This window comes from Hibiscus syriacus, unplaced genomic scaffold (genome assembly GCF_006381635.1).
Source record: "Hibiscus syriacus cultivar Baekdansim isolate YM2019G1 unplaced genomic scaffold, ASM638163v2 tig00002338_pilon, whole genome shotgun sequence".
In the NCBI taxonomy this organism is placed as follows: domain Eukaryota; kingdom Viridiplantae; phylum Streptophyta; class Magnoliopsida; order Malvales; family Malvaceae; genus Hibiscus; species Hibiscus syriacus.
In genome coordinates this window covers 21,865-49,681 of record NW_024061926.1, presented here as the reverse complement: position 1 = coordinate 49,681, position 27,817 = coordinate 21,865, and the positions used below count along the sequence as shown (strand labels likewise).

The following is a 27,817-nucleotide window of genomic DNA, read 5'->3' as shown; positions in this document are numbered from 1 at the left end:
CATTATCTACATAATAATACATTAATACTTATCAGTTACTGATTGATATATTCGAAACTCTCACTCCTTAGTCTCAAAGAAAAGCCAATTCATCTTTTAATGAAGGTATGCATCGATGCACTACACCATGCGATGCATAATCCTATTCGATGTTGTATTTAATGGGGATGCATCGATGCACTCCTTATGCATCGATGCATAAATCATATTCGATGTTTTCTATTTAAATTCATGCATCGATGCACTGCATGTGCATCGATGCACCTTAAACAATTTCTGATATTTATCGATGCATCGGTGCACAATGAATGTGCATCGATGCACATTGCCCAGAACTGACATTTTAGCACGTAAATCATCAACTCTTCCCTTAATTCTTCTATTTTAAGCCCCTATTTTGACATTAAACTCAACTACTAACTTGAACCAACTTATATCCATGTAAATCATCTTTAACCTCAAAATCCTATCTTCTTTATGAGATTCAAGAATCATACCAAATTTTCTATATGTTCTAAATCCAATTCTAACACTTAATCCTTCTTAATTAAGCTGATGACAAGTCAAATCCAACTTTAGAACTTCAAAAACCTTTCTATAACAAAAGTTCATTTATAAACCCTAATAGAAATTCCTTTCTAATTCTATCTCTTTGGTGTTTAAGCTGATATAAGCTTTCCTTAAGCTTATATAACCCTCAAAGACTCAAATCCAACTTAAACTTTCAAGAAATCATAAGCTAAATCAAAACCTTTGCTCTTGGTCCACGTGAAGAGAAGAATAAAGGAGAAGAGAATTCTGGAGAATTCTCTCCCTCTCCAGTGTATATAATTCCCTTTTTTTTCTTAAATGATCAAATGACCATTTACCTTTATTTCCTTAATAATTATTGAATAACCTTCATATATTTCCAAGAAGTCATTGAACTATTCAATTATCCTACTTTAGTCACCAAATTCTGAAACTTTACAATTTGGTCACTAACCCGGTAATGCGGATGTTACACGATACCTTCACATCAACATCGATACTACTTCAATCAGTATCGATATTGTTCATACGATTCATACTACTTCCTTCAATTTAACCTTATAGTATCAGTATTGTTTTTCTAGTACTGATACCCTTGCCCAGAATTTACCTATTTCACTTCGAATTTTACCCATAATTCACCTAAATCTCATACTTTTAGCTCCAATCAAACCCTTAAACTTACTAACACTTATCACAACCAACTTAAATCCGTTAATTCCCTTTTAACATCCAAATTCTCTATGGAACACTTAAAACTAAAAATCATATCAAATATTCAAACATGTCCTCAATCATTTCTAATACTTCAAATACATTAATTAGACCTTTGACAAGTTAAATATGCCTTTAGAATCTAATTACTAACCAAATTTCTCATTAAAAACCCATTTTACTAATTCACCATTAATTCCTTAATCACTTAGTTCTCTCATCTTTAAGCTTCCTTAATCTTTTATACCACTCAAAGCTTCAAAACCAACCCACAAATTTAAAGAAACAACCAACTTGAAACATATCTCACCTTAGCAATGGAGTCACGGTGGAAGAGACGAAGAAGAGAAGATAACCAAAGTGCTTCCAAACTTTTTTTTTTCTCTTACTTTCCATTTTAATATCCTTTAAAAATGAATTTAAATTTATTCCTACTAAAAGACCACACAAATTTCAAAAATCAGTCCTTGAACTTTTCAATTTATCAAATTTAAAAGTTAAATTTTTAATTCCTTACATTTTAATCACTGACTCGATGTTTGGGGTATTACAACAATTCTCGAAAATGTATTTCCTTTATAGTTAGGAGACTTTTCTACGGATTCCCCTCACAAAAAGATAATGTCTTACATTTTTAAAAATAAAGATAAAATAAATAAATAAAAACGAAATAAAATGAAATAATAATACTAAATAAAATAAAATAAAGTAAAATAAGGTAATAAAATAAACAACATGATAAAGTAAAACCAATCGAATGTAAAAGGACTTTTGTGCGAAAAATACTTGAAGACATGCTTCCGTTGTAGTTGGGAGATGTCTTCATATATTTCCCTCACAAAAAAAATTATCATTCGAATATGTAAGAGAAATATCATGACCTATAAATAAATAAAGTTTGAATAGTAACATATATATTATGAAGATATGTGCATAAAAGGAGTAGTGTCATAATGAACAAATTAAAAATAATAATGATTAAATGAATAAGTCAATAAACATTAATTAAGGGACTAATCTAACCTAAACAAAAAATATTAAAGACTAAACATACTATAAGTCTATGAAGATTCCTATTTCTAACTAGGGGTAGCAATAATAAAGGTGATCAAGTTCTTTAAGTCTAAATTATAAGCCAACTATTTGCTCTCTAATATCATAAATACGGAACCAACATGAATATTTCGTAAGTTAACAGCCAGAATTTGAAACATGATATAAACAAAATAAAGAATAAACAAGGCTTGAAATATAAATAATGAAGAGCATAGGTGCTGGAAATAAACAAACCAGAAGCAATATTGGTGACTAGAACAAAAGAAATGCAAATTAAGACGCAAGAATGAAAATACAGAAAAATTAAGTGCTGGAAATTGAAGAGACTAAAATGAAAGACTGGAAATTAAAGGGGCAGAAAGTTAAAATGTTGGAAAATAAAATAGCAGAAATATTAAATTTCATAAATTAAAAGTTAGGGGTTATTTTTAACATTTTAACCCGAACTATAAATAATGTAGATCATACCTCGGGGCAGGTCACCAGAAAGTCATAAAATATTCGAATGTTAGAAAGTTAGCGGATTAGTTTGAGCAATAAAAATATTTAAATGTTAGAGAATTAGTTCGAACAATGAAATAAACTAGTTAGCGGGTTAATGTTAGAAAATTAACTCGAACCATAAATAATGCATATCATACTTTGGGGATGATCACCGCAAGATTGTTGAATATTCAAACGCTAAGATGAAATTAAATGCAAGTCAATGGTTAAATTAAAAGAAAGGAACATAACATGCTGAAATTAAAAATAAATAAAGCAAGAACAAAATCAATTGGTGACCAAATTTAAAGGAATGAAAACAAGGTGCCAAGATTAAAACAAATAGATCAGGAATATGATAAATAAGTGATGAAATTGCTATCAATTAAAGATGAGTGCCTAAATTAGAATAAATAAAAAAGGGGAATATGGTGACTATAATGCAAAAACACAGCAAAGCCAAAAATCTAAGAAAGCCAATCGGCCACCGTACGTCGGTGGCCAGTTCATCTCCGTCCAGCCCCCTTTCAAGCTCTTTCTTCCTCTAAAACCAAAACTAGACCAAAAACTCAAAGAAAACCCCTTTTGTTTTACCTATCTACTTTCAGCCAAATCCAAAAAGGCTTCATCTCCGCCGTAAGTCAGTGGTTCGCTATCCCCAGCTGCCACTAACAGCCGACCACCTTTCCCTATTTTCCTAAACCCGACCCCCACAAAAAAGTATACAAAGAAACCTCCCCCTAAAAGGCCGACCACCGCGACCTAGCGCCCTAAAGATGGCACCTCTATCTTACCTAACGACCCCAACTAGGTAAAAGTTCAAACCTTTTTCTTATTTTGGGTTTTTACTGTTCCAAAAAAAAAACTTTGCATGCCAAAAAAAAAAGCAAAGAGGAAAATACCTTGAATAGGTGTAAGTTGCTTTTGAATTTTCTAGCTTTTTGATTGACTTTCGAAATGAATTTTTACATGATTTTTGGTTGGGTTTTTATACATGTTTGGTTTACATAAGAAAAGGAAAAAAGTTGTTCTTTTTGCTGTGTTTTTATCTCTATTTCGTTTTTTGTGGGAAATGATTACGTGCGGCAGCTTTAATATAGGCTAAAAAGGCGTTACTATTTTTGTTATTATTTAAATAACAAAATCAGTAAAAAAATTACCGAAAATATTATTATTTCTACCGATTTTGTTATTATTGGACGTTTTACCGATTTTGTTATTTTTTCTACCGGTTTTGTTATTGTTGGACACTTTACTGGAAATATTAAAAAACATTGATGTTGTCGTAACCGGTTTTCGCCCGGGCACGAATTTATTTGTTTGGCGGGAAAAGTGATGTGAATAATAAATGGTTTTGAAAATAATTTGGGAGTCGCCATCGGCCTTTTTGGGTCAGGTAGGTCGAATACCTAAAAATTTTTTTTTAAAGAGTTAAGAAAACATCAATTAAAAAAAAATTGAACTGATCTGCATTTATAACCAAAAATTTGTTCTTTTTAATAATAAAAAGGGATTCGTGGTCGGTTACGTTTAGGGAAGGATTAGCACCCCTACAACGCCCAAAATTGGTACTTTTTAATTATAAATTGTCTCTATTATTAAAATTTTAAAAATTCAAAAATATATTTAATTTATAATTCTATTATTTCAAAATTATATAAAAAATTTTATTTATTTAAAATATCCGAAAGAACTTCTAGGTGCCTTAAGACAGCTCTTTTCTTTGATATTGATAAATATTAATTTAATATTGTTTACTTTTTAATTTTAAAATATCAGAAATAGGACATCCAGTTGTATTAAGACGTCCTTTCTTTGATATTAAAAATAAATATTAAAATACTATTTATTATATATTTATGAATATAAAAATATTTAACAATATAATAAATAAAAATACAATACTACTAAAATAATATTTAAAAAACAATAAAATAAATGAAAACATAAAATAACTGACTAAATTACAATAAATAAAATTAAAAATCTAATTATATTAATCAAAATTATAGGGATTAAATATGTTATTTCTTTATTTATTTATTTGGTGACTAAAATAAAATTATCTAAAATTCAGATATTAGAATCAAATAAATTAAAATATAAACTAGGGATTGAAAATATTATTTATTAAAATTAATGGATAAATATGTAATTTATCCTAAATATATTATTTAATATGAAGGACTAAAATAAAGAAATTAAAATTCGAAGACTGAATTAAAATATTATAAATTCAATTTAGTGACTAAAATGTAAAGTTTACAAGTTCGGAGGACTGCGGACGGGTTTAACTATTTTATAATTACGCGCATAGTCCTTCCCGAAACGACGTCGTTCGGGAAGGACTATATATGGTCCAAACCGGCTGGCCCGAAGGGCCAGCCTTCATTTTCATTTCACTCTCTCTCTAAACTGAGAGAGTTTAAAACTCTTTGCCTTCTCTCTAGCTTCCCTCATCGGAGGGAAGCCGGTCACGGTCGCCACCGTGTGCCGCCGTTCAATTTAGTGACTAAAATGTAAGTTTACAAGTTCGGAGGACTGCGGACGGGTTTAACTATTTTATAATTACGCGCATAGTCCTTCCCGAAACGACGTCGTTCGGGAAGGACTATATATGGTCCAAACCGGCTGGCCCGAAGGGCCAGCCTTCATTTTTCATTTCACTCTCCTCTCTAAACTGAGAGAGTTTTAAACTCTTGCCTTCTCTCTAGCTTCCCTCATCGGAGGGAAGCCGTCACGGTCGGCCACCGTGTGCCGCCGTGAATGTCACCGCCGGCCACCGCATCCGGTGGCCGGAAAAAATTATTTTATACTAATAGATAGATCGGACCGTCCTAAGGACGGTCCCGGTGTTCTTTCTTAAAAGCTCCTATCGGAGCGAATCTACAAAATACCTTCGATGTTTCGAAGGTTCTGACGAGATCCGGTGGTCGAGGCTTCCTCGGTAAGTCTCTTCTTCTTTTTCTTTTTTTTTCTTCTGGTTTTTTGCTGCTGAGATCGTTGGTAATAGTTTGTATCTTCTCTGTTTTTTTTTTCTGTCTCTCTCTTTTTTTTCTGTCTCTCTGTCCCTTCTCTGTCTGTCCTTTTTTTCAGGTTGGGGTGGTGGCTTTTATAGCCACCACGTTGTAGCGTCGGACCGATCCGAAGAGGGGTCTCGGTGAGTCACCGGACTACCAGTGGTGACTCACCCCGTAGCCGTGGCGTGGACGGCGCGTTGGAGCTTCTGAGCGTCGGTTGGGACGTGGCAGCGGCGGAGGCGGCGAGATAGCAACGGCGGCCGCGTGTCCCTAGGGTATCAGACCCTAGGTTTCCATCTGGGGCAATCTGGACGTTGGATCGTGCAGATCCAACGGTTGTGATAGGCGGCTGGTTTAGATTAGGGTTAGGAAACCCTAACTGGAAACCTAAATGTTTAGGGTTTCTGGTTTGATTTGGACCGGTTCTGGTTTGTTGTAACTGGGCCGGTCCAGTTGTAATTGGTCTGTAATTATTTATATATAATATTAATATATATTTAATAATAATAATAAATAATAATATAATAATAATAGTAAAATAATATAATAATAGTAATAAATAATAATAATAATAATAATAAATTATAATAATAATATGGATAAAAAAATTAATATCTCAGTGCTCCTCTTTGCTCATCTGTGTTAACAAGAATAGGGCAAAGATGAAAAGATAATAAAATTTTTTATCCATTTGACTTTACTTTGATCATGATGAGATATTGAATAAATTCTTCTCTCTCCAGATAAGTTCTTCTTATATGAACTTTCTGCTGGGGATGATGATGACCCTTTCTGTGATAGAGTCATTCAAAAGGTTGAATAAGTTCTTGATGAGTTCTTCTCATTATGAACTTTTCTAGAAAGGCTGATGCTAATCTATCTCCTTCGATAGAATTATGCAAAAAGTTGAACAAGTCTTCTTATTATGAACTTCTTCTTTCTTCTTCAGATGACGAGTTCTTCTCATTATGAACTCTACCTGGCAATATTGATCCATCAAATGATGAATTCAAGCTAAAGATTGAACAAGTTCTTCTTATTATGAACTTCTTCTTCCTTCTTCAGATGACGAGTTCTTCTCATTATGAACTTTCTCTGGAAAGGCTGATCCATCAAATGATGGATTCAGGTAAAAGGTTGAACAAATTCTTCTCATATGAACTTCTTCTTCTTCAGATGAGTTCTTCTCATTATGAACTTTCTCTGGAAAAGCTGATCCATCCAATGATGGATTCAGGTAAAAGGTTGAACAAATTCTTCTCATTATGAACTTCTTCTTCCTCCTTCAGATGATGAGTTCTTCTCATTATGAACCTTCTCTGGAAAAGATAATCTATCAAATGATAGATTTGAATCTTTGCTAAAGTCTTTGAAATTCCTGTTAAAAATTCAACAAGAATAAAAATGAATGAAAATGCACCTATTTTTGTAAATACCTAAAATATGATGCATGAATGTTAATTTATTTGATTTCAGACTGGTGAATTGAGTATTTCTTCAATTGTAAAAACCCAATAGATCTTTCTTCTTCAAATCAGAGAATCTATCTTCTTTGACAATGTAAATGTATATATGTAACAAAACCTCTGAGAATAAACTCAATAGTATAGGCTCTTGAAAAACTTGTATTCATACAACATGTTGATTCTGATAAACTCATCTGATTATGAAGTGACCTTTCAAGATGATTTCACAGATATCGATAGTTCTTCTAATACGAGAAATCTTGAATTCTGATTTGATGAGGAGAATAAACTGTTATACTTGACAAAAATGGGATTCTCAAGTGCTGAAGCTTCAATAGCCATGTAGAAATGTGGTCCAGATTCATCAATTGTAAAATTGATAAATTTTATATGTGCTGTGCAAATGACTAAGGCTGCTGATGCACTTCTTCTGGTAAAAGATAGGAAGTCATATGCAATGATCCCAATTACAAGAAAAGGTGAAACTTGGGCTATGATTTTTTGAGAAAGGAATAAGCAAAAGAAGCTTGAAAAGAAACTTCTTAATGAAGACGATCATGCAGTTCATCTTTTAATTCCAATTATTGGTTCTGTAATTTTTACCAAACCAGATTAGATAACTCAAAGAACACTTTCAAAAGATGCTATTGGCAAATTCATCTTCCAAATTCAATGATTGGTTCTGCCAAATCAGATCAGATAACTCAAAGAACACTTCCAGAAGATGCTATTGAGCAAATTCATCTTCCAAATTCAATGATTGGTTCTGCCAAATCAGATCAGATACTCAAAGAACACTTCCAGAAGATGCTATTGAGCAATTCATCTTCCAAATTCATGATTGGTTCTACCAAATCAGATCAGATAACTCAAAGAAACTTCCAGAAGATGCTATTGAGCAAATTCATCTTCCATTAATGATTGGACTAAGATATCACAACACTATTTGATGTAGAGCCAGAATTGTAGATTCGAAGTATTTCCATGCTACTACACTGAAAAGGGCTATATTCATAATTCTGCCAATTAAGAATAGATTTTCTCTTATCTGCTTCCTCCATGTGCTGATGCTTTTCCATTGACAAAGAAATGATGGCTTTCATGGGATCCAAGAACAAAGTTGAAGTTTATAAACATGTAGGAAGTGCCAAATTGACAGAAAGGATAAGGCTTTTGAAGCTTATGACAATGAGCCACCTTCGAGTGTCAGAAGTATGTTCTGATGAGTGCTGAAAATGGAATCTAGTATGGGTTGGAAGGAATAAAGTTACTCCACTTGAACCTGATGAGGTGGAAATGCTTCTAGGTTTCCTTAAAAAACCATACACAAGGATCTGTATAGAGACATATTTCCCAGTGATATCAATGTCTTGTTTCCTTTTGTTGGAATCAGTGCTGCAAAGATCACCTTCTATTGTCTTAGTATATTTTTGAAAACAGATGTGCAAGAACTGAATGGTGATCGGTTGGAGCAATTGATGAGTAGATTTGGCGGATTCGACTTTGTTGTAGGTAGGATCCCGTGTAATAATCTTGATGTTCATGGCTTTAAGCTAGTGATGATTTGCTTACTTTGTTTCCATGTATTCAAAATTAAACATAAAGTGATATTCAGAAATCTTTAAATTATTTCAAAATTATGTTAAGTCAATAGAAAAGAATAAATTGAATTTCCAAAAATAAATTGAATCTCCAATAAATTGAACTTGAAATATATAGAATTGTATTCAAAGTTATGGCAAGCATAAGAATGAAAAAATTCAAATGTCTCAACAAATTATAAGCATAAGTATTTCTAAATTAATCAAGTTGACACAATTTAGAGAAATGATGTAAGCTTTTGTCTGGAAGATCTCAAACGTTGTCAAAATGCTTGTAGATGTGAAGTTTCTCCCAAACTGTCAAAATCTTCAGAAAGTTCAATTGCCAGATGCCTAATATCAACCTGCATTTGAGCCGCCTTTTCAGGTTTTCAACTCAAATCCTTCCTTTGGTTATAAGATGCCCTTTACGGGTTTTCACCTTGACCCCCCCTTTTTCTTTTTTTCTTTTTTTTTTCTTTTTCTTTTCTCTTCAAGCATAATATTTCTTGACAGAATCCGAGTTTATTGGATTTCTCAGAATTTTTCCGTCCATTTCTGCCAAGATCAATGCTCCTCCGGAAAAGGCCTTTTTCACAATGTATGGCCCTTCCCAATTAGGCATCCATTTCCCACGGAAATCTTTATGTATAGGCAAAATCTTTTTTAGTACTAGATCACCCTCTTGGAATGCTCTTGGATGTACTTTTTGTCATGAGACTTCATCATCCGTTTTTGATACATCTGTCCATGGCAAATAGCTTTCAATCTTTCTCCTCAATAAGGTTCAATTGATCAACTCTAGCTTGGATCCATTCAGATTCATCTAATTTTGTTCTCTCAATATTCGAAGCGATGGAATCTCAACTTCAATTGGTAAGACTGCTTCCATCCCGTAGACTAAAGAAAAAGGCGTTGCCCCAGTAGATGTTCGAATAGTAGTTCGGTATGCATATAGAGCAAAAGGTAACTTCTCGTGCCAATCTTTGTAAGTTTCAGTAGTCTTTGTAATGATTCTCTTGATGTTCTTATTTGCTGCTTCAACTGCCCCATTCATATTTGGACGATATGCCACTGAATTTGCATGTTTGATCTTAAACTGTGCACAAATATCGGTCATCATTTTGTTATTCAGGTTCAGAGCATTATCTGTAATGATCCTCTCTGGTAGGCCATATCGACAAACTATATCTTTCTTTATGAATTTGCAGACTGTGGACCTCTTAATATTGGTGTATGAAGCAGCTTCAACCCATTTGGTAAAATAATCAATTGCCACAAGGATGAAGCAATGTCCATTCGATGCTTTTGGTGTGATTGCTCCAATGACATCTATTCCCCACATAGAAAATGGCCAGGGTGCTGTCATTACATGTAAAGGAGATGGGGGTACATGAATCTTGTCTGCATATATCTGGCATTTATGACATTTCCTTGCATAATCAATGCAATCTGTGTACATGGTAGCCCAGTAGTATCCATATCTCATTATTTTTCTGGCCATGGAAAGACTATTTGCATGTGTTCCACATATTCCGCTGTGTACTTCTTCAATGACATTTCGAGCTTCGCTAGTATTTAAACATCTCAATAGCATTTGATCACTGCTTCTTCTATACATAATCTCTCCATCAAGAAAATATCCAGCAGCCATTCTTCTCAAGTTCTTTTATCAATTTCCGATGCATTTGGTGGATAACTTTGATTTTTGATATATTGCAGAATATCATGATACCACGGTTTACCATCTACCTCTTCTTCCTCACTATAACAATGTGCAGGAATTTCATATACTTGCATTTTGATTGGCATCATATCAACTTTCTTAGTTGCCTGAAACATAGCAGCTAATGTAGCCAAAGCATCTGCCATTTGATTTTCTTCTCGAGGGAGATAATTGAAGGTAACTCTCTCAAATTCTTTTACTAATTCGAGGGTAAAATTTCGGTATTCCAACAATTTGGGATCTTTTGTTTCCCATTCTCCTCGCAATTGATACACCACTAACGATGAATCTCCATATATCTTGAGAAATTTGATTTTTCTTTCTATAGCTGCTTTCAACCCCATGACACAAGCTTCATATTCCGCCATGTTATTGGTGCAAAAGAACTCCAGTCTGCTTGTAAAGGGATAATAAATATTTTCTGGAGAAATTAACACTGCCCCCAATTCCTCGTCCCAAAGCATTAGATGCTCCGTCAAAATAAAGCTTCCAAGTTGCAAATGCATCATTTGTTTTGACTTCTTCATTCATGGATATGCATAACAGATCTTCATCGGGAAAATTGAAGTTCAAAGGCTAATAATCATTTGATACACGACTGGCCAAAAAATCAGCTATGACACTTCCTTTTATCGCTTTTTGGTTGACATAGATAATATCAAACTCAGATAATAACATCTGCCATCTAGCCATTCTGCCTGTCAAAGCTGGTGATTCCATTAAGAATTTCAAAGGATCAAGTTTTGATATCAACCAAGTAGTATGGTATAACATATATTGTCTGAGTCTTCGAGTAGTCCACACCAAAGCACAACATATTTTTTGTATTGGTGGATATCGAACTTCACAATCAGTAAATTTCTTGCTCAGATAATAGATAGCTTTTTCTTTTCTTCCAGATTCATCATGCTGTCCTAGTACACATCCCATCGAATTTTCGAAGACCGTCAAGTAGAGAATTAATGGTCTATCAGGCATTGGTGATACTAAAATTGGGGCATTGGATAAATATTTCTTAATAATATCCAAAGTTTCTTGACATTCTTCATTCCAAACTTCAGGATTGTTCTTTCGAAGTAATTTGAACACTGGATCACATTTGTCAGTTAATTGAGAAATGAACTGAGATATATAATTTAATCTCCCCAAAAAGCCTCGAACTTTTTTTTTTGTATTGGGTGGTGGAAGATCTTGAATTGCTTTTACTTTATCTAGATCAATCTCGATTCCTTTTTTGTTGACCACAAATCCCAAGAGTTTTCCGGAAGTTACCCCAAAAGTGCATTTAGCGGGGTTAAGCTTTAATTGATATCTCCTCAATCTCTGGAAAAGCTTTCTCAGATTTTGAATATGTTCTTCTTCCGTTCTGGATTTGGCAATCATGTCATCTACATATACTTCAATCTCTTGTGCATCATGTCATGAAACAAAGTTACCATGGCTCTTTGATATGTTGCCCCTGCATTTTTCAATCCAAATGGCATCACTTTATAACAGAATGTGCCCCACCTGGTTATAAATGTTGTTTTTTCCATGTCTTCAGGATTCATTTTTATCTGATTATATCCTGAAAAGCCATCCATAAATGAAAACCATGCGTGTCCTGCAGTATTGTCCACCAATGTGTCTATGTGGGGTAATGGAAAGCTATCTTTCGGACTAGCTTTGTTGAGATCTCTGTAATCCACACACATTCGAACTTTTCCATTTTTCTTTGGTACGGGAACAATGTTGGCTACCCATTCTGGGTATTTAGATGCCTGTAGGAAACCTGCATTGATCTGTTTCATCACTTCTTCTTTGATTTGCAACAACATTTCTGGCCTCATTCTTCTGAGCTTTTGTTGAACCGGTTTATATCTGGATTGATTGGAAGCTTGTGTATCACTATATCTGTGCTTAAACCGGGCATATCTTGATAAGACCAGGCAAAGATATCTTTGAACTCTTGAAGGAGATTTATCAATTCTTGTTTTATCTGGACTGTCAGAGTGGTACCAATTTTCACCTCTTTTATTTCTTCATCTGTTCCCAAATTCACAGTTTCAACCTCTTCCTTGTGTGGTAGAATTTGTTTGTCCTCTTTTTCTACCAATCTTAAAAGTTCAGTAGGAATATCACATTCCAGTTCATCCTCACAACCATTGATTTCTTCCAGACATATAGGCTGCTCTAAATTTATCACTGGATTAAATCTAGGAATAAACATGCTATTAACACTGTGACACCTGCAAATTTAAATCGGACATATTTCCGAAAGAATATAGTAAATTTATGAAATAAATAAATGTAAAAATGTAAGAAAATGTAAAGAATGATTGCCATCTGAAAATTTTAAAGGAAATTTCTTATATTTAACATAATTTCTTTTACAAGATAACAAAAAGTTTTCATTTTTTGAGCTAAACATAAAGATTAGTTCTGAATATTACTCTGCATTAATATTAAAAACTATAGGAAGATCTTCAGTGGTCCAATTGGTGAGTGTTTCTCCAGGAAGACATGGTCGAATCCTATCCAAGTATTTGCCAGTTTTGTTGTCATTCATGACCATGTTGACAATAATCCATTCATAGCTTCTTCAACTATGTCTTGATCTTTCGTCAACTTCTCTTCTTTAAAGGCTTCAACAAGCTGCTGTTCTACATTAATTGTTCCCCCTGATCTGAATGTTGTCTTCAACTGTGGGAAAGACATGTGTTTCCAAAGGATTTCTCCTCCTTTCAATTTTGCCTTTCTGTCTTCACATCTTCTTTTCATCTCTTTGTTCTTTTGCTGAAAATTGGGCTTAAACCCTAGCCCAAAACGGTCTTTTTTCATCTTTATACTGATAGGAACTGAAATCCCTTGAAGATTCTTTCCTAGACCTCTCCCAGCTTTAGCTCCGATGCCTAAAGTTTGTTGTACCGTCATCTTGGTGCAATCAGACAATCTGGGATATGGAATTTGGCTTCCTTCTGCAATAAAGGTTGCATTTACAAATTCAAGAGCTCGAAAAGAGCATTCAAGAGCCTCATCATTGGTGTCGATATATGGAACATCGCTTGTTACAGACGCAATGATTTCTTCTTCAGCACTGACGCATATTAGTTGTCCATCAACAACAAATTTCAATTTCTGATGTAATGAAGAAGGAACGGCTCCTGCTGAATGAATCCATGCCCTCCCTAATAGACAATTATATGTGGGGTGGATTTCCATCACCACAAAGTCAATATTGTACACGACTGGGCCGATTAGCAACGGTATTTCCATTTTCCCAAGCACTTCTTTTTGAGTACCATCAAATGCTCGTACCACATTCTGATAACTCTTCATGTGTGATTGATCCAGATGCATTCTTTGAAGTGTAACTAGAGGCATCAAGTTGAGAGCAGATCCATTGTCAATCAATACTCCTGGCAACACATGACCATGACAATGTGTCGTGATGTTCAAAGCTTTTACTGACCCCATTCCGCCTTCTGGTATTTCATCATCTGTGAACGTTATGTAATTGTCAGCGGCTATATGTCCCACAATTCTGTCAAGTTTATTGAGGGATATCTTCGGGGATAAATGTTTGATTGAGAATTTTCATCAAAGCATTCCTATGCGCTTCTGAATTCATCAATAGATCAAGAATAGAAATTCTCGCTTGTTGTTTGTGTAGTTGTTCAACCACACTATACTCACTATGTTTCAGGAATTTCAAAAATTCTTGAGCTTGTTTTTCTGTCACAGGCTCATTGAATGCTGGAAAGGATTCATCTTCAAATACCTTCTGAGGTATTGCCATGGCTTTTCCTTTTGCTTTCATTTGTTCTGAAGCATTGGATGTTTCGGGAGAGTAACATCTCCCACTTCTTGTAAAGAAACCGACCTCGCTCACTGCTTCAGACGTCGATGTGGTACCCAAACTCTGTATTTTCTCTTCTGTTTTATCTAGAGAAACAGATCCTCCTACCATTGAAACATTGGTAGTATAATTCCAAGGTACCCTGCGGGTATCTTTGTATGGAAATGGTAGAGGAGTGGTAATAACTACTTTTGGCTTTATTGGTGCATGAATCGTCGTAGATGATTTCACATTAATGATCACAGGATCATTTATTCTTTGACATGGTTTAGAATCCTCTGATGAGCAAACATCATCTTCTTTTTTCCCTGGTTCTTCTTCAAAGAATTCTATTTCTCTGTTGTTCATCAACTTTTTCACCAAATCCCTAAACTCAGGACATAGTTGAATTTTATACCCTTTCTTCTGATGATATTCACAATAATTCTTGCCTTCATTCTGCTTTGGCCTGAATTGTTGTGGAATTATACCGGCTAAAGAGAGTTGTTGGAATACCCAAACAAACGGAGATTTAATTTCAGAAATGTCAGTTTCTGCTTTCTTTCTGTTCTCTTCCTGAATTGCATTTACGTTTTTATCTCCATGATTTGGCAATGGATGATTTGATGCAGATGGTGTATTGAATTTCAACTTCCCGGTGTTGATCAAATTTTGAACCACCCTTTTGAATGCTAAACAGTTTTCAATGGAATGACCCGTAATTCTTTCATGGTAAACACAGTGTGCCTTTGTATCATACCAAGGAGGAAATGGTGGTTGCATGGGAACCAAAGGATAAGGCCGTATAACATCTGCTTTTAACAGCGAATCATAGATCTCTGCATATGGTACTGGTAAAGGTGTAAAAGACAACCTCTCATTTTCCTTTCGAGATCCTCTGGACTCTGCTCGATTAGTGTTTGTTTCCTCTTTCTTAACCCTTGGCTGGGTTATTGTAACGCTTTTCGATGAATCCTTGCTGTAAGAATTTGCATTGTTAACTTCATTCTCCTTTTTCCGGTACGTAGGTCTTTTGGAACTAGACCCATCATTTGATTCAATCTTGCCACTTTTCAAGACATTTTCAATTAATTCTCCAGAAATGACCAAATCTGCAAAATTTCTGGTTGCATTCCCCATTAGATAGTTTAAATAAGGAGCCTTCAATGTATGGACAAACATCACTGTGGCCTCTTTTTCTGACAAAGGTGGTTGAACTTGGGCTGCAGTGTCACGCCATCTCTGGGCATACTGTCTGAATGTTTCGTTATTCTTTTTCTCCAAATTCTGGAGAGTCCATCTATCAGGAACCATGTCTGTTACATGGCGATACTGCTCTAAGAATGCTTTAGCCAGATCTTTCCAGGATCTAATGTTGGCTTTGGTCAATTGAGTATACCATTTTAAAGCCGGTCCTGTCAAACTATCCTGAAAGCAGTGAATTAACAATTTCTCGTCCTTCACATATCCTGCCATTCTTCGACAAAACATAGTAATGTGGGATGAAGGGCATGTAGTACCATCATATTTATCAAATTCGGGAGCCTTGAACTTGATGGGAAGGATTAAGTCTGGAACCAAACTCAACTCACTAGCATCAAACCCATAGAACGATTCAGTTATTTCCACGGATTTCATTCGTTCTTCTAAGCTCTTGATCTGTCTGGTCAGTTCTTCATTTACTTTTTGTTTCTCATTCAGCTCATTCAAATCTGGGATCAAATGCTCAGTATTCATATCTCCTATTTTCAACTCTGATATAAGCGGAATTTTGCTTGAAGAGGCAGGATCCACTTGTTGATCTTCATGTGGTTTGGCTTCTTGTAATGCAGATGTACGAGCATTGATTTGTATAGGTATAGTACCAGAGTGATAAATTGGTTCTGGTGGAAAACCTAGAGGATATATGGGTTCTTGGTCAAAAGATACAGGATTTTCATGCATTTTTCCACTGATAGCCTGCCTTTTAAACATGTCCTCTATCTTCTTCATTATACTGTCTTGTGAATTTGCAATACTGGCTTCAATTTTTTCCAGCTTCATTCTCATTTCTTCTTGTTCTTTATGATGCTGTTCCTCAATACGTTGTATTTTATCCTCCATAATTCTCCTAGTAGCTTGTCTAGTACCGTAGTGATGTAATATTTCTCTTTTGGCCAGAGTAACTGCGATTGAAAAATCTTTTAATATTATTTTTTCAAATTTTAATTAATGAATTTTAACTTAATAAATAAAATAATTCATAGCGAAAATTATGAAATGAATGATGAATGTATGCAAAATGCATGTATGTAAAAAACATTGATCCCAAAAAGTTAACTGTCATAGAACAACTTTCATTGGCATACAAAAGTTTCTTTATAATATTTCATAACTACAGATAAGGCACAGCTTTCCTATTAAGCTCTATAATTTCTTTCATTAACCATGACACCTTCTTTCCGCACTTAGAAACTGGATCAACATGATGCTCAATTATTTTGGCTTCAACAGCTAATTCCCCAACATATCTAGCAACTTCGCTCATTTGTACCATGGCCTCGAACACCATATCGCTTCTTTCTTCACTTCTTTCGACATAGAACTCAGTTGACTTTTGCCATTGTTCATTCGTTCCTTCAAGAGTTTGCTCTAACTCAGTGATTCTGACTTGACAATTGTGCAGAATTTTTTCAAGATCTCTAATGCGTCTTCGTAGTGAAGCATTTTCCTCATTACTTTCTTTGAAATCATTAGGTCCTAGACGAACCTTTTCTTGAAACAATGATTCTTCAAGTTGCAAAATGTAAGCATTAAACTCTGAGTTTTTATTTCTAGACTGATCCAAATCTTCTTCAAGTTTTGTTCGTGCTTCTTGTGTTCTTTGATTAAGCTTCTGGATTTGAACATCCTTGTTTCTACATCTTTGCATCCAATTGCTAGCCACCTCCTGCTCTACCTCAAGTCTGGTGTTGAAATTTTTCCTTTCCAGCTCCCATTTTTCCTTTTCAATATTGGATTCTTCCATCTTTTGGCCTCTGACTTCAAGTTCAGCAATCAACTGGTTCATTTCAGATTCAAATCCCTTAAACATGATATTTTTCTCGCCTTCAAATTTATCAAAGATGTCATTCTTCATCTCTTCTAAATCTTTGGCTCGATCCCTTTCTCTTTGCATTTCATTCATGATCTCGCGGTGTTCAGCCTTGTGTTTTATAATTCGCTCTCTTCTGTCAACCTCAAAATCTTCCATTTTTTGCTTTCCTTTTTCCAGGCTTTTGAGTAGACGGTTATTCTTTCCTTTCAGATCTTCAACTCGTCTTTTCTCAATGTTCAATTCTCTGGTCATCTGTACCGTCGATTGGCTGGGTCCAGATGCTTTTTGGGATTTATATAACTCTTGGTAATTTTTCTGTAAGGATCTGTACTCATCCTCACCTTTTTCTTTATCTTTTCTCAACATTGCACATTGTGATGAATGAAAGTCAATGTCAACCCCCAACATAACTTTATCTTGTCTCATTTGCTCTAACTCTTTCGACCAACCATCTCTTTCTGCTTCAAACTCAGCTCTCAAGATTTCAATCTCTGATGGAACCACCTTAATGCGATCTTCCATAGAAATATCCTCATTTTGATTTGGTAAAGGAATATTTTCGTTTTTTCTGATAGATCTCCAATCTTCATAATCAGGAGTTAGCATTTCTTTTGCTGCTTTAGCTCGAATACAAAAAGTTGTTTTCCAAGCTGTAACGGCTTTCATGATATTTCTTTTATAATTTTTACTGTGGAATGCGAACTCAGATGACTGTAGTCCAGCAGTGACAGGTACAAATTGACGACCTTCATACTGTCTTATAACCAGAAGTGGTGCATATCCAATTCCTCCCCATAATCCGAGCAGCATTATCCAGTTTTAATCACCACACCTGTAAAAGAATTCCCTTTGTATTTGCCACGGGGCTCGCCAAACAACGTCATTGCTTTGCAGATTTCGAAAGGCATTAATCCACATATCTTTCTTAATTTCTTTAGGCCATTCCTGCTCCAGAAATTTCTTTAATGGTGAATAATCCGTATTAAAGCGTCGGTATGAAACCTTTTCTGTTCTCCAGAAATGACTACGGATCCAAACATATAACAACTGAGTACACCCTGAGAATCGTCCACCTCCTAGCCTTCTGCAAGCATTTAACGATCTGAAGGTCTCTGCTAGGATTGCAGAAACAGGATTAATCTTCTTCGGTAGCTGTTCAAACAAGTCTACCACTGCAGCTTCAACATATCCCAATACTTTTGGGAAGATGACCATACCATATATACCCAGAGCAAATAGATCGAATCGTACTTTAATATCTGGATGGCTTTGAATAAGTTCTCTGATGTTGGTCCAAGCTATGCCTTCGCTTTCGCCTTTTTGTTTTGTACGGGATGCTACCCATTCTTCTCGTACCCCGTCAATCTTTGCTAATTTAACTCGAAAGGGTTGAGTTTTAATTGACTTTGAATATATTCGATTCTCCAAAGCACCTTCAAGATGTAACAAAGTTGTATATTCTTCAATAGTAGGGACCAAGTCCTCCTTATTGAAAGTGAAGCAATTGTACCCTGGATTCCAGAATTGAACTAGGGCTCTGAGTAATTCATCATCAACTTCAACATAGAGCAAATATGGGATGTCTCCGTAAGTCTGATAAAACTGCAATTTTTTGTTTGAATCCCAACTTTCCCAAATGCTTCGCAAATCTTGCATATCATTTCTTTTTAGTGAAACTGAAGCATAACTGGCCAAGTCAGATACATAATCATCCTGCAGACTGTCTCCTTCTTGTCTTTGTAAATCTTCAGCCCACTGTCTTACTTCTGAGTTTAGAATTACTTGACTTGAACACTTTTTATCCATAAATGAAGGCTTTCCAATGAGACAATTAACACAAGGATCAATGTCTTTTATCCTGTATGATGCAATGCAAACAGAAAAATAAAGAACACACAAAAAGAAAATAAATTAGTTTACATAATAAAGAAATTTAATAATAACATTTACATAAATATTCTTTATTTAAACATGCTTTTCTGAATTTAAATAATTTAAATAAACATGTAATTTAAACAATAAATAAATTAACAGAAAAGACAGAATTCATTTCTCCTGTGTGTACACCTATTTTGGACAAAATTTCGGCATGACTTCGGATTGGAAGAGTTTCTAAGGTTTTTTATATGCAGGGTTTCAGATCTAGGAGTAAAGGTACTCGAATTGTCCATGTTAGTGCCCCCTTAGGCTGCTAACCCTCAATCCTAGTCCATTACAGACTAAAGTGAATCGAGTTCAATTCGAGGGGATACATTTCTCTATGCCTGACACGGAGAATAAATTCTCACGAAGACATAGAGCATATGAACCCCGAAAGTTACTTGCTAGGTCTGACACGGAGAATAAATTCTCACGAAGACGTTGCTTTCACTCCCACTTAAAAGGGACAACTCAATTATAGAGCTTTATGTAATGCAATGCAAGTGTTGTGTGTGAGGAGAAATGTTCAAATCTTCAACAGAGAAATAAATAATGAAATAAAATACTTGCAAATAAAATAAAACATATAAATATTATGAAAATAATAAGTAAATATAAAAATTTTGAAAAGAAAGAAAAAATTAAATATATAGTTTTTAATTTTTAATTAATAGAGACAATTTATAATTGATTTTTAAAAGTTTGACCAGATCCCCAGCGGAGTCGCCAAGCTGTCGTAACCGGTTTTCGCCCGGGCACGAATTTATTTGTTTGGCGGGAAAAGTGATGTGAATAATAAATGGTTTTGAAAATAATTTGGGAGTCGCCATCGGCCTTTTGGGTCAGGTAGGTCGAATACCTAAAAATTATTTTTTTTAAAAGAGTTAAGAAAACATCAATTAAAAAAAAATTGAACTGATCTGCATTTATAACAAAAAATTCGTTCTTTTTAATAATAAAAAGGGATTCGTGGTCGGTTACGTTTAGGGAAGGATTAGCACCCCTACAACGCCCAAAATTGGTACTTTTTAATTATAAATTGTCTCTATTATTAAAATTTTAAAAATTCAAAAATATATTTAATTTATAATTCTATTATTTCAAAATTATATAAAAAATATTTATTTATTTAAAATATCCGAAAAGAACTTCTAGGTGCCTTAAGACAGCTCTTTTCTTTGATATTGATAAATATTAATTTAAATAATATTGTTTACTTTTTAATTTTAAAATATCAGAATAGGACACCCAGTTGTATTAAGACTGTCCTTTTCTTTGATATTAAAAATAAATATTTAAAAATACTATTATTATATATTTATGAATATAAAAATATTTAACAATATAATAAAAAAAATACAAATACTACTAAAATAATATATTTAAAAACAATAAAATAAATGAAAACATATAAAATAACTGACTAAATTAAATAAAAATAAAATTAAAATCTAATTCATAATTAATCAAAATTATAGGGATTAAATATGTTATTTCTTTATTTATTTATTTGGTGACTAAAATAAAATTATCTAAAATTCGGATATTAGAATCAAATAAATTAAAATATAAACTAGGGATTAAAATATTATTTATTAAAATTAATGGATTAAATCTGTAATTTATCCTAATATATTATTTTAATGAAGGACTAAAATAAAAGAAATTAAAATTCGAAGACTGAATTAAAAATATTATAAATTCAATTTAGTGACTAAAATGTAAAGTTTACAAGTTCGGAGGACTGCGGACGGGGTTTAACTATTTTATAATTACGCGCATAGTCCTTCCCGAAACGACGTCGTTCGGGAAGGACTATATATGGTCCAAACCGGCTGGCCCGAAGGGCCAGCCTTCATTTTTCATTTCACTCTCTCTCTCTAAACTGAGAGAGTTTTAAAACTCTCTGCCTTCTCTCTAGCTTCCCTCATCGGAGGGAAGCCGGTCACCGGTCGGCCACCGTGTGCCGCCGTGAATGTCACCGCCGGCCACCGCATCCGGTGGCCGGAAAAAATTATTTTTATACTAATAGATAGATCGGACCGTCCTAAGGACGGTCCCGGTGTTCTTTTCCCTTAAAAAGCTCCTAATCGGAGCGAATCTACAAAAATACCTTCGATGTTTCGAAGGTTCTGACGAGATCTGGTGGTCGAGGCTTCCTCGGTAAGTCTCTTCTTCCTTTTTCTTTTTTTTTTCTTCTGGTTCTTTGCTGCTGAGATCGTTGGTAATAGTTTGTATCTTCTCTGTTATTTTTTTTTTCTGTCTCTCTGTCCCGTTCTCTGTCTCTGTCCTTTTTTTTCAGGTTGGGGTGGTGGCTTTTATAGCCACCACCGTTGTAGCCATCGGACCGGTCCGAAGAGGGGGTCTCGGTGAGTCACCGGACTACCAGTGGTGACTCACCCCGTAGCCGTGGCGTGGACGGCTGGCGTTGGAGCTTCTGGAGCGTTCGGTTGGGACGTGGCAGCGGCGGAGGTGGCGAGATAGCAACGGCGGCCGCGTGTCCCTAGGGTATCAGACCCTAGGGTTTCCATCTGGGGCAATCTGGACCGTTGGATCGTGCCAGATCCAACGGTTGTGATGAGGCGGCTGGTTTAGATTAGGGTTAGGAAACCCTAACTGGAAACCCAAATGTTTAGGGTTTCTGGTTTGATTTGGACCGGTTCTGGTTTGTTTGTAACTGGGCCGGTCCAGTTGTAATTGGTCTGTAATTATTATTTATATATATATGTTTAATATATTTAATAATAATAATGATAATAATAATAATAATAATAATAGTAATAATAATAATAATATATATATAATAATAGTAATAATAATAATAATAATAATAATAATATTATTATTAATAATAATATGGATAAAAAATTAATATCTTCAGATGTTTTAGGTAGAAATAATAATGTTTTTGGTAATTTTTTATCGGTTTTGTTATTTAAATAATAACAAAACCAATAACGTATTTTTTAGCTGTATATTAAAGGTGTCGCATTGTAGAACTTCATGTTTTTTGTTGCATGGCTGAGATGAAGGACTAGGAGGAGCCAGAGACAGCCGCCCGACAACCGTTCGGAGGCATCTTACGAGCTACTGCTGTCGGGTACATGAATCTTTGACGCTTCGGGGAGCTCGGTTGGGGTGGTTCACGTGCGGCCGGGGGGGGGGGAGGTAGATCCATGGTGGCGGCTGGAAAAGGGTTGTAAAACCCTAATTGTTATGGGGGTCTCTTGTAAATGTATCTTTAGTGTTGAATTGGGCTCGTACTTTGACTTGTAATGGACCTAAGAAGAAATAAAAATGGATATTAGTTTTATATTTAATTTATTTAATAACCATATATTTTATAGTTAAATACCCATGCGCATGCACATATTTAGTTACTATGTATTAATTATGATCAACAATAAAAAAAGGGTAATAGCATCACTAAATAATAGTTAAATACTATATATATATATAATTTATTTAATAGCTACTTAATAATAGACATAACCCATGCGCACACACATATATATACATTTAATTTAATTACGATCGATCAATGAAAACAAGCACGATGTATTTAGATGATAACCTAAAATGAACACCTATATCTATTTACTATATAATGATGAACTAAGTAAATAACTATAATATATAAAAATAATAATAGTAATGGGCTAATACTAATAATAAAAAATTATAATAATTAATACTAATAATAATGAAGAGATCAAATTGAAGCTCGGACTAAATACAGTGTCTACAGCTACTGCAAAACCGAGTTCGTTTAATATCATGAAGTCAAAGGTCGTTTTGCTGGTGTCGCACGAGTTCTCGCTTTCTGGTACTCCTTGTTTTTATTTACGTTAATAGCTATCGTTAACGACTTCAATCACTTTATAATTTGTTTATGATATTTTGGTTGAATTCCAATGCACTGAAATTCGTTTTAGTTGCTTCCCTTTTACTGTTCAGAAAACTTGGTAGGGTTTATTTAGGATATGATTGATTCCCTTGAAGTATCATTGCAACTGAACTGAATTTATGTTCAGTAGCTTTGAGGTAACCGTCTGCATCATCTATGGAATGTCATCGCACGATTGTAACTGATCTGTGTACACATATAAATGAGTTCTATTATCGTATAGAGGTACTAGTAGAAGATGTGCATGAGTTCTTTCAGTTAGTGTGATGTTTTAGCCTATCCCAAAATTTCAAAGTTCATTGCAATCAAACAAAACCATAGAAAGACTCATAGTGTACATATTTGCCTTTCCATATGATGTACAATGTACATGTATAAGGATGAGTTATTTTCTCTTAACAAGTTCATAGCCTAAGATTTGGATGATCATATTGAGACATACTTGATGAATATTAAATTTATAGGAAGCACCAATAAATGCTCTTGATGAGTTTATAGCTTAGGTTTTAGTGATCGTTTTGATATAGACTTGATGAAATTCTTGATTTTATTGGACGATCGATTAAATGTTCTTAATAAATTTATACGTTAAATTTTGAGTGGTCCTAATGATACAGACATGATGAATTTATCAACTTCCGAGATTGAGTTTCTTGATATAAATGAATTCATATCTTAAAATTTGAGTGGTCATATAAAGACAGACTTAATGAATTCATTGAATTTTAAATTATAGCTTTAAACTTATTTGATCTTAATGATTTTATAGTCATTACTCAAATGATTTATATTAAGATAAACAATATGAAATCACCTATGTTAGTGTGAACCTTCTATAAAAAGATGTTAGACTTTTTTCTAGAGAACTTACCAACATCTCAAAGCATATTGACTAAATTGTTAATCTATCGTAAAATTCATTTGGGGAAGAGGTTGGTCATGCATTAAGTTTACTCATATTTTAACAAGTTTTAGATTGTTCACTTGTTAATAAATAAAATTATACATTTCCTTACGTATTCGTTCTAGATATGTTCAGTAACAATTAATCAATTATTTTCATTTTTGTTCTTTTCTAGTCTCTAAAAGATTATTTATTCACATTAATAAAGGATTGTTAGTAATGCAAATAATCTTATTAGTTTTAAATTCAAATCAAGCGATTTAGATAGTTGGGGCGTTTGAGATTTTTATGGTATACTGCCCCTTCCTTTAGGTTCGTTTCCCCCTTTATTTTTTCTATAAAAGGAAAATCTCATTCCATTCTTCAAACACATTGAAACATTTGATTTTTTTTCTTCTTTTTCCTTGTACTTTTTCTCTTTTTAGAAAAATAATGTCGATTGAGTTCTATCTTTTCATTTGGGTGTACATATATAGATGCACCGTATTAAGCTTGAAGGTGGCGTCCATTTCATGATCACACCAATCAAGATAAAGTCACTTAAGACAAAAAAAAAATTTACCATAACATAGTAAATCAATTTATTTTTACATTTTAATTAATTATTTTCCCTAATCATTGTTAATATTTTTGTTTTGCATCATTACAAATATGCCAACAATACATATTTTTTTACAAATAAAAACACTACAAAATGAAAAACAATCTCTAAAAATATGAACGTGTGTGGGAGTTTTGGTCATTTCCAACGTGCATGAAGATCCTGGCTACTTATGACAGTGTTGGGGCGAGGAGAGCTCTCTCCTTCAATAAAACTCTCCAACGAATACACCTCCCAAGCTCCATCTCTCCAGTATGTAGAATACACATCAGGGATGTGAGCAACTCTCCAGTAATCTTCACCTTGTTCATCCTGCCGTAGGGACCTTATAAGTTCATGCGGCATGTCGAAAAATTCGAGAACATTCAGCTTCGTAAGATGTTCGATCCCCAAGGGCACCTTCTCCATTGATTTACATCGCTGAATGCTTAGCTTTTCTAGACCCGGCATCGACCCCACCTGGATTTGCACCCATTGCAGTTCGTCGAAGTTGTCGAGGCCCAGATGCTTCAACTTTTTGAACCCTCCAGCATTGAAGCACAGTGTGTCTCCATCATAAACATGTACTAATTCGAGATGGACTAGGTTCGGTAGATGTTCGAGACAAACTAGTGGATCTTCCGGTAAGAGGCTCCATTTTAGGTACAGTTTAACTAGACTATGAAGGTAGCGGATCCAATGAGGCATGCTCTCCAATCTGCCTCTCAAGTACAGTCGCTGAAGCAATGGAGGTGGAGATACGAGGTGTTGAACATCGATGGGCTCGTTTTCTTCGATCGATATAATAGACAAAGCACGAAGACATGTCAGCTTTTCGATAGAGGAGCACAGTTTCCGCCCATCTTCCTTCTTCAACTTTGTGATACCGAGTCTCCTCAGCTGAGTGAGTTTCCCCAACTCTGTCAATATCACATTCCCTTGGTCTACCTCTATTAAACACAGCTTTTGAAGGGATTGCAACTCTCCTATTCTTTCTAAACCTTTAAACCCGTATTTTGAGTGGAAATAATCATACGACTCGAACTCGTATCGGTACACTAAAAGATGACGGAGACGCTGCAGCTGTAGGATCTCGACTGGCAATTCAGTAACATAGGCATGTTTAAGATCTAAGGTCTCAAGATTGTGAAGCTTTCCTATGAACTTAGGAACAATTGTTACCTTGGTTCCCCTTAAGTTTAAGTACTTTAAATAATACAGGTTGGCAATGTCAATTGGGAACTTTGTTATGGGTGTAGCTTGCATGTCAAGCACAGCAAGTAACTTAAAGCCTCCAGGAAATAGTTTATGCAAGGATGGATTTTCTTCCACCGCAAACACGAAGAGAGACCGCAGTTGAGAAACAAACCTGTTTTGAAGTACGTTCTGCAACGTATTATGAATGGAGAGGCGTCGAACTTTGTCGGGCCACACCGCGGTCTGATCTTTTGCTATGACAGCAAAGTTTTGCTCCCTGGACTTCAATATGATGATCTCTCGAACAAGATCATGAACGCGGCATGACCTCACCCTACCATCACTGGTCATCCCCGCTACTTGAATTAAGCTTCGGTTTAGGAGCTCGTTGAAGAAATCCTCTGCTACATCTTCTTGTGTCTTTCCCTGTTTTGTTTCAACGAAGCCTTCTGCTATCCAAAGTCGTATCAGCTTCATAAGCTCGATCGGGTGATCCTCGGGAAAGATGCTCAAGTACAAGAAACATGATTTCAGATAGTATGGCAAATCATTGAAACTGAGAGATAATACTTTCTTCAAATTCATAAGCTTGTCATTGCCATCGATCTCAGCTCCAAGACTACGACCAATCGTTTCCCATTCGTCTATTCTTCGCTTGTTTTTCGTAGCCAAAACACCACTAATTGCAACAATGGCAAGAGGCAACCCCGCACATTTCTTCAAGATCTGTTTACAGATTTCCTCCAAGTGGGGAGGACAACAGTTTCCTCGAAAAGTCTTCCTACAAAACAACGTCCAGGACTCTTCAGGAGGCAAAGGCTCCAAATTGTACACTTCACCTTCGGATTCTATGCGAGAGGAAAAGGCCAAGTCCGCATTTCGTGTGGTAAGCATCACCCGGCTGCCGCAATCGTTAGCAGGCAAGGCGAACTTGATAGCATCCCACCCGTTAATGTGCCACAGATCGTCCAAAATGATCAGGTACCTTCTTTTTCGCAGCCAGTTTTTTATTATTGTTTTGAGTTGATAGCTGCTCATGCTGTCCACTCCATCAGGGATTGGTTTACTAATCACTCTGGAGAGTTGCTGAACCATGTCTTTAAGGAGACTCTCCAACTTGAAAGATTGTGAAACCGTGATCCAAGCATGGATCGGTAAATGTTTCTTCACTTCTGCATCATCATACACTTGCTTCGCCAACGTGGTTTTCCCCAAACCACCCATTCCCAATAGTGAAATAACTCGGCGGTCTGTACCGCCATCGATAAGCCATCCGACAAGCTTCTTTTTGCTCTCGTTGATGCCGACTACATCCGTTTTATCCAAAAGAAGGGCGTCCTCTCGGCGGTCCTGCCATGCATTGCCTGCACTGTTGGAGTTAGATCCTTCATCAGCACAGAATCTCTGACGAAGCCTACGGTGTCCATCACAGATGTCTCGTATTCTGGAGTTGATGCCTTGTATGTCAGAAGCGATCCGATAACGAGCCTTCATGTTCCGAATACAGCAAGACATCTTGTGAAGAAAAGAAGAGAGACCTCGTCCATGATGATGGGTGAGGAGAAGCATGTATTCGTCGAGAATGTCCTCCATGTCATGAGCAATATCTCTGATTTGCTTGACCCATACCTTGAGTTCCTCGTCAGTGTCTTCCAATGCATCTGCAACTCTCAAGAAGGCTCTCATGCGCTCCAATTCTCCCCTTACGTACGCAACTTCTTCTCTACCCCCTCTCAACAGTTGCATCTCCTTTTCAAACAAAGGCGCCAGCTTTTCCAGTAAGAATTGAACTGCACTCTCTGCCATATTTCTCTCGCACTTCAGAATATCACCACCTTTT

The 27,817-nt window shown here is 35.2% G+C and overlaps 1 protein-coding gene across 1 annotated transcript; it reads right to left on the bottom strand.

Annotated features, from left to right (window-relative positions):
- Positions 1-27,817, bottom strand: LOC120145028 (disease resistance protein RPM1-like). Its single transcript, XM_039158945.1, has 3 exons — positions 24,923-27,817; positions 1,213-1,215; positions 1-27 (listed from the first exon to the last, which is right to left on the bottom strand). Exon 1 carries the CDS (start codon positions 27,781-27,783, stop codon positions 24,940-24,942), a length of 2,844 nt encoding a protein of 947 aa, XP_039014876.1. The 5' UTR covers positions 27,784-27,817; the 3' UTR covers positions 1-27; positions 1,213-1,215; positions 24,923-24,939.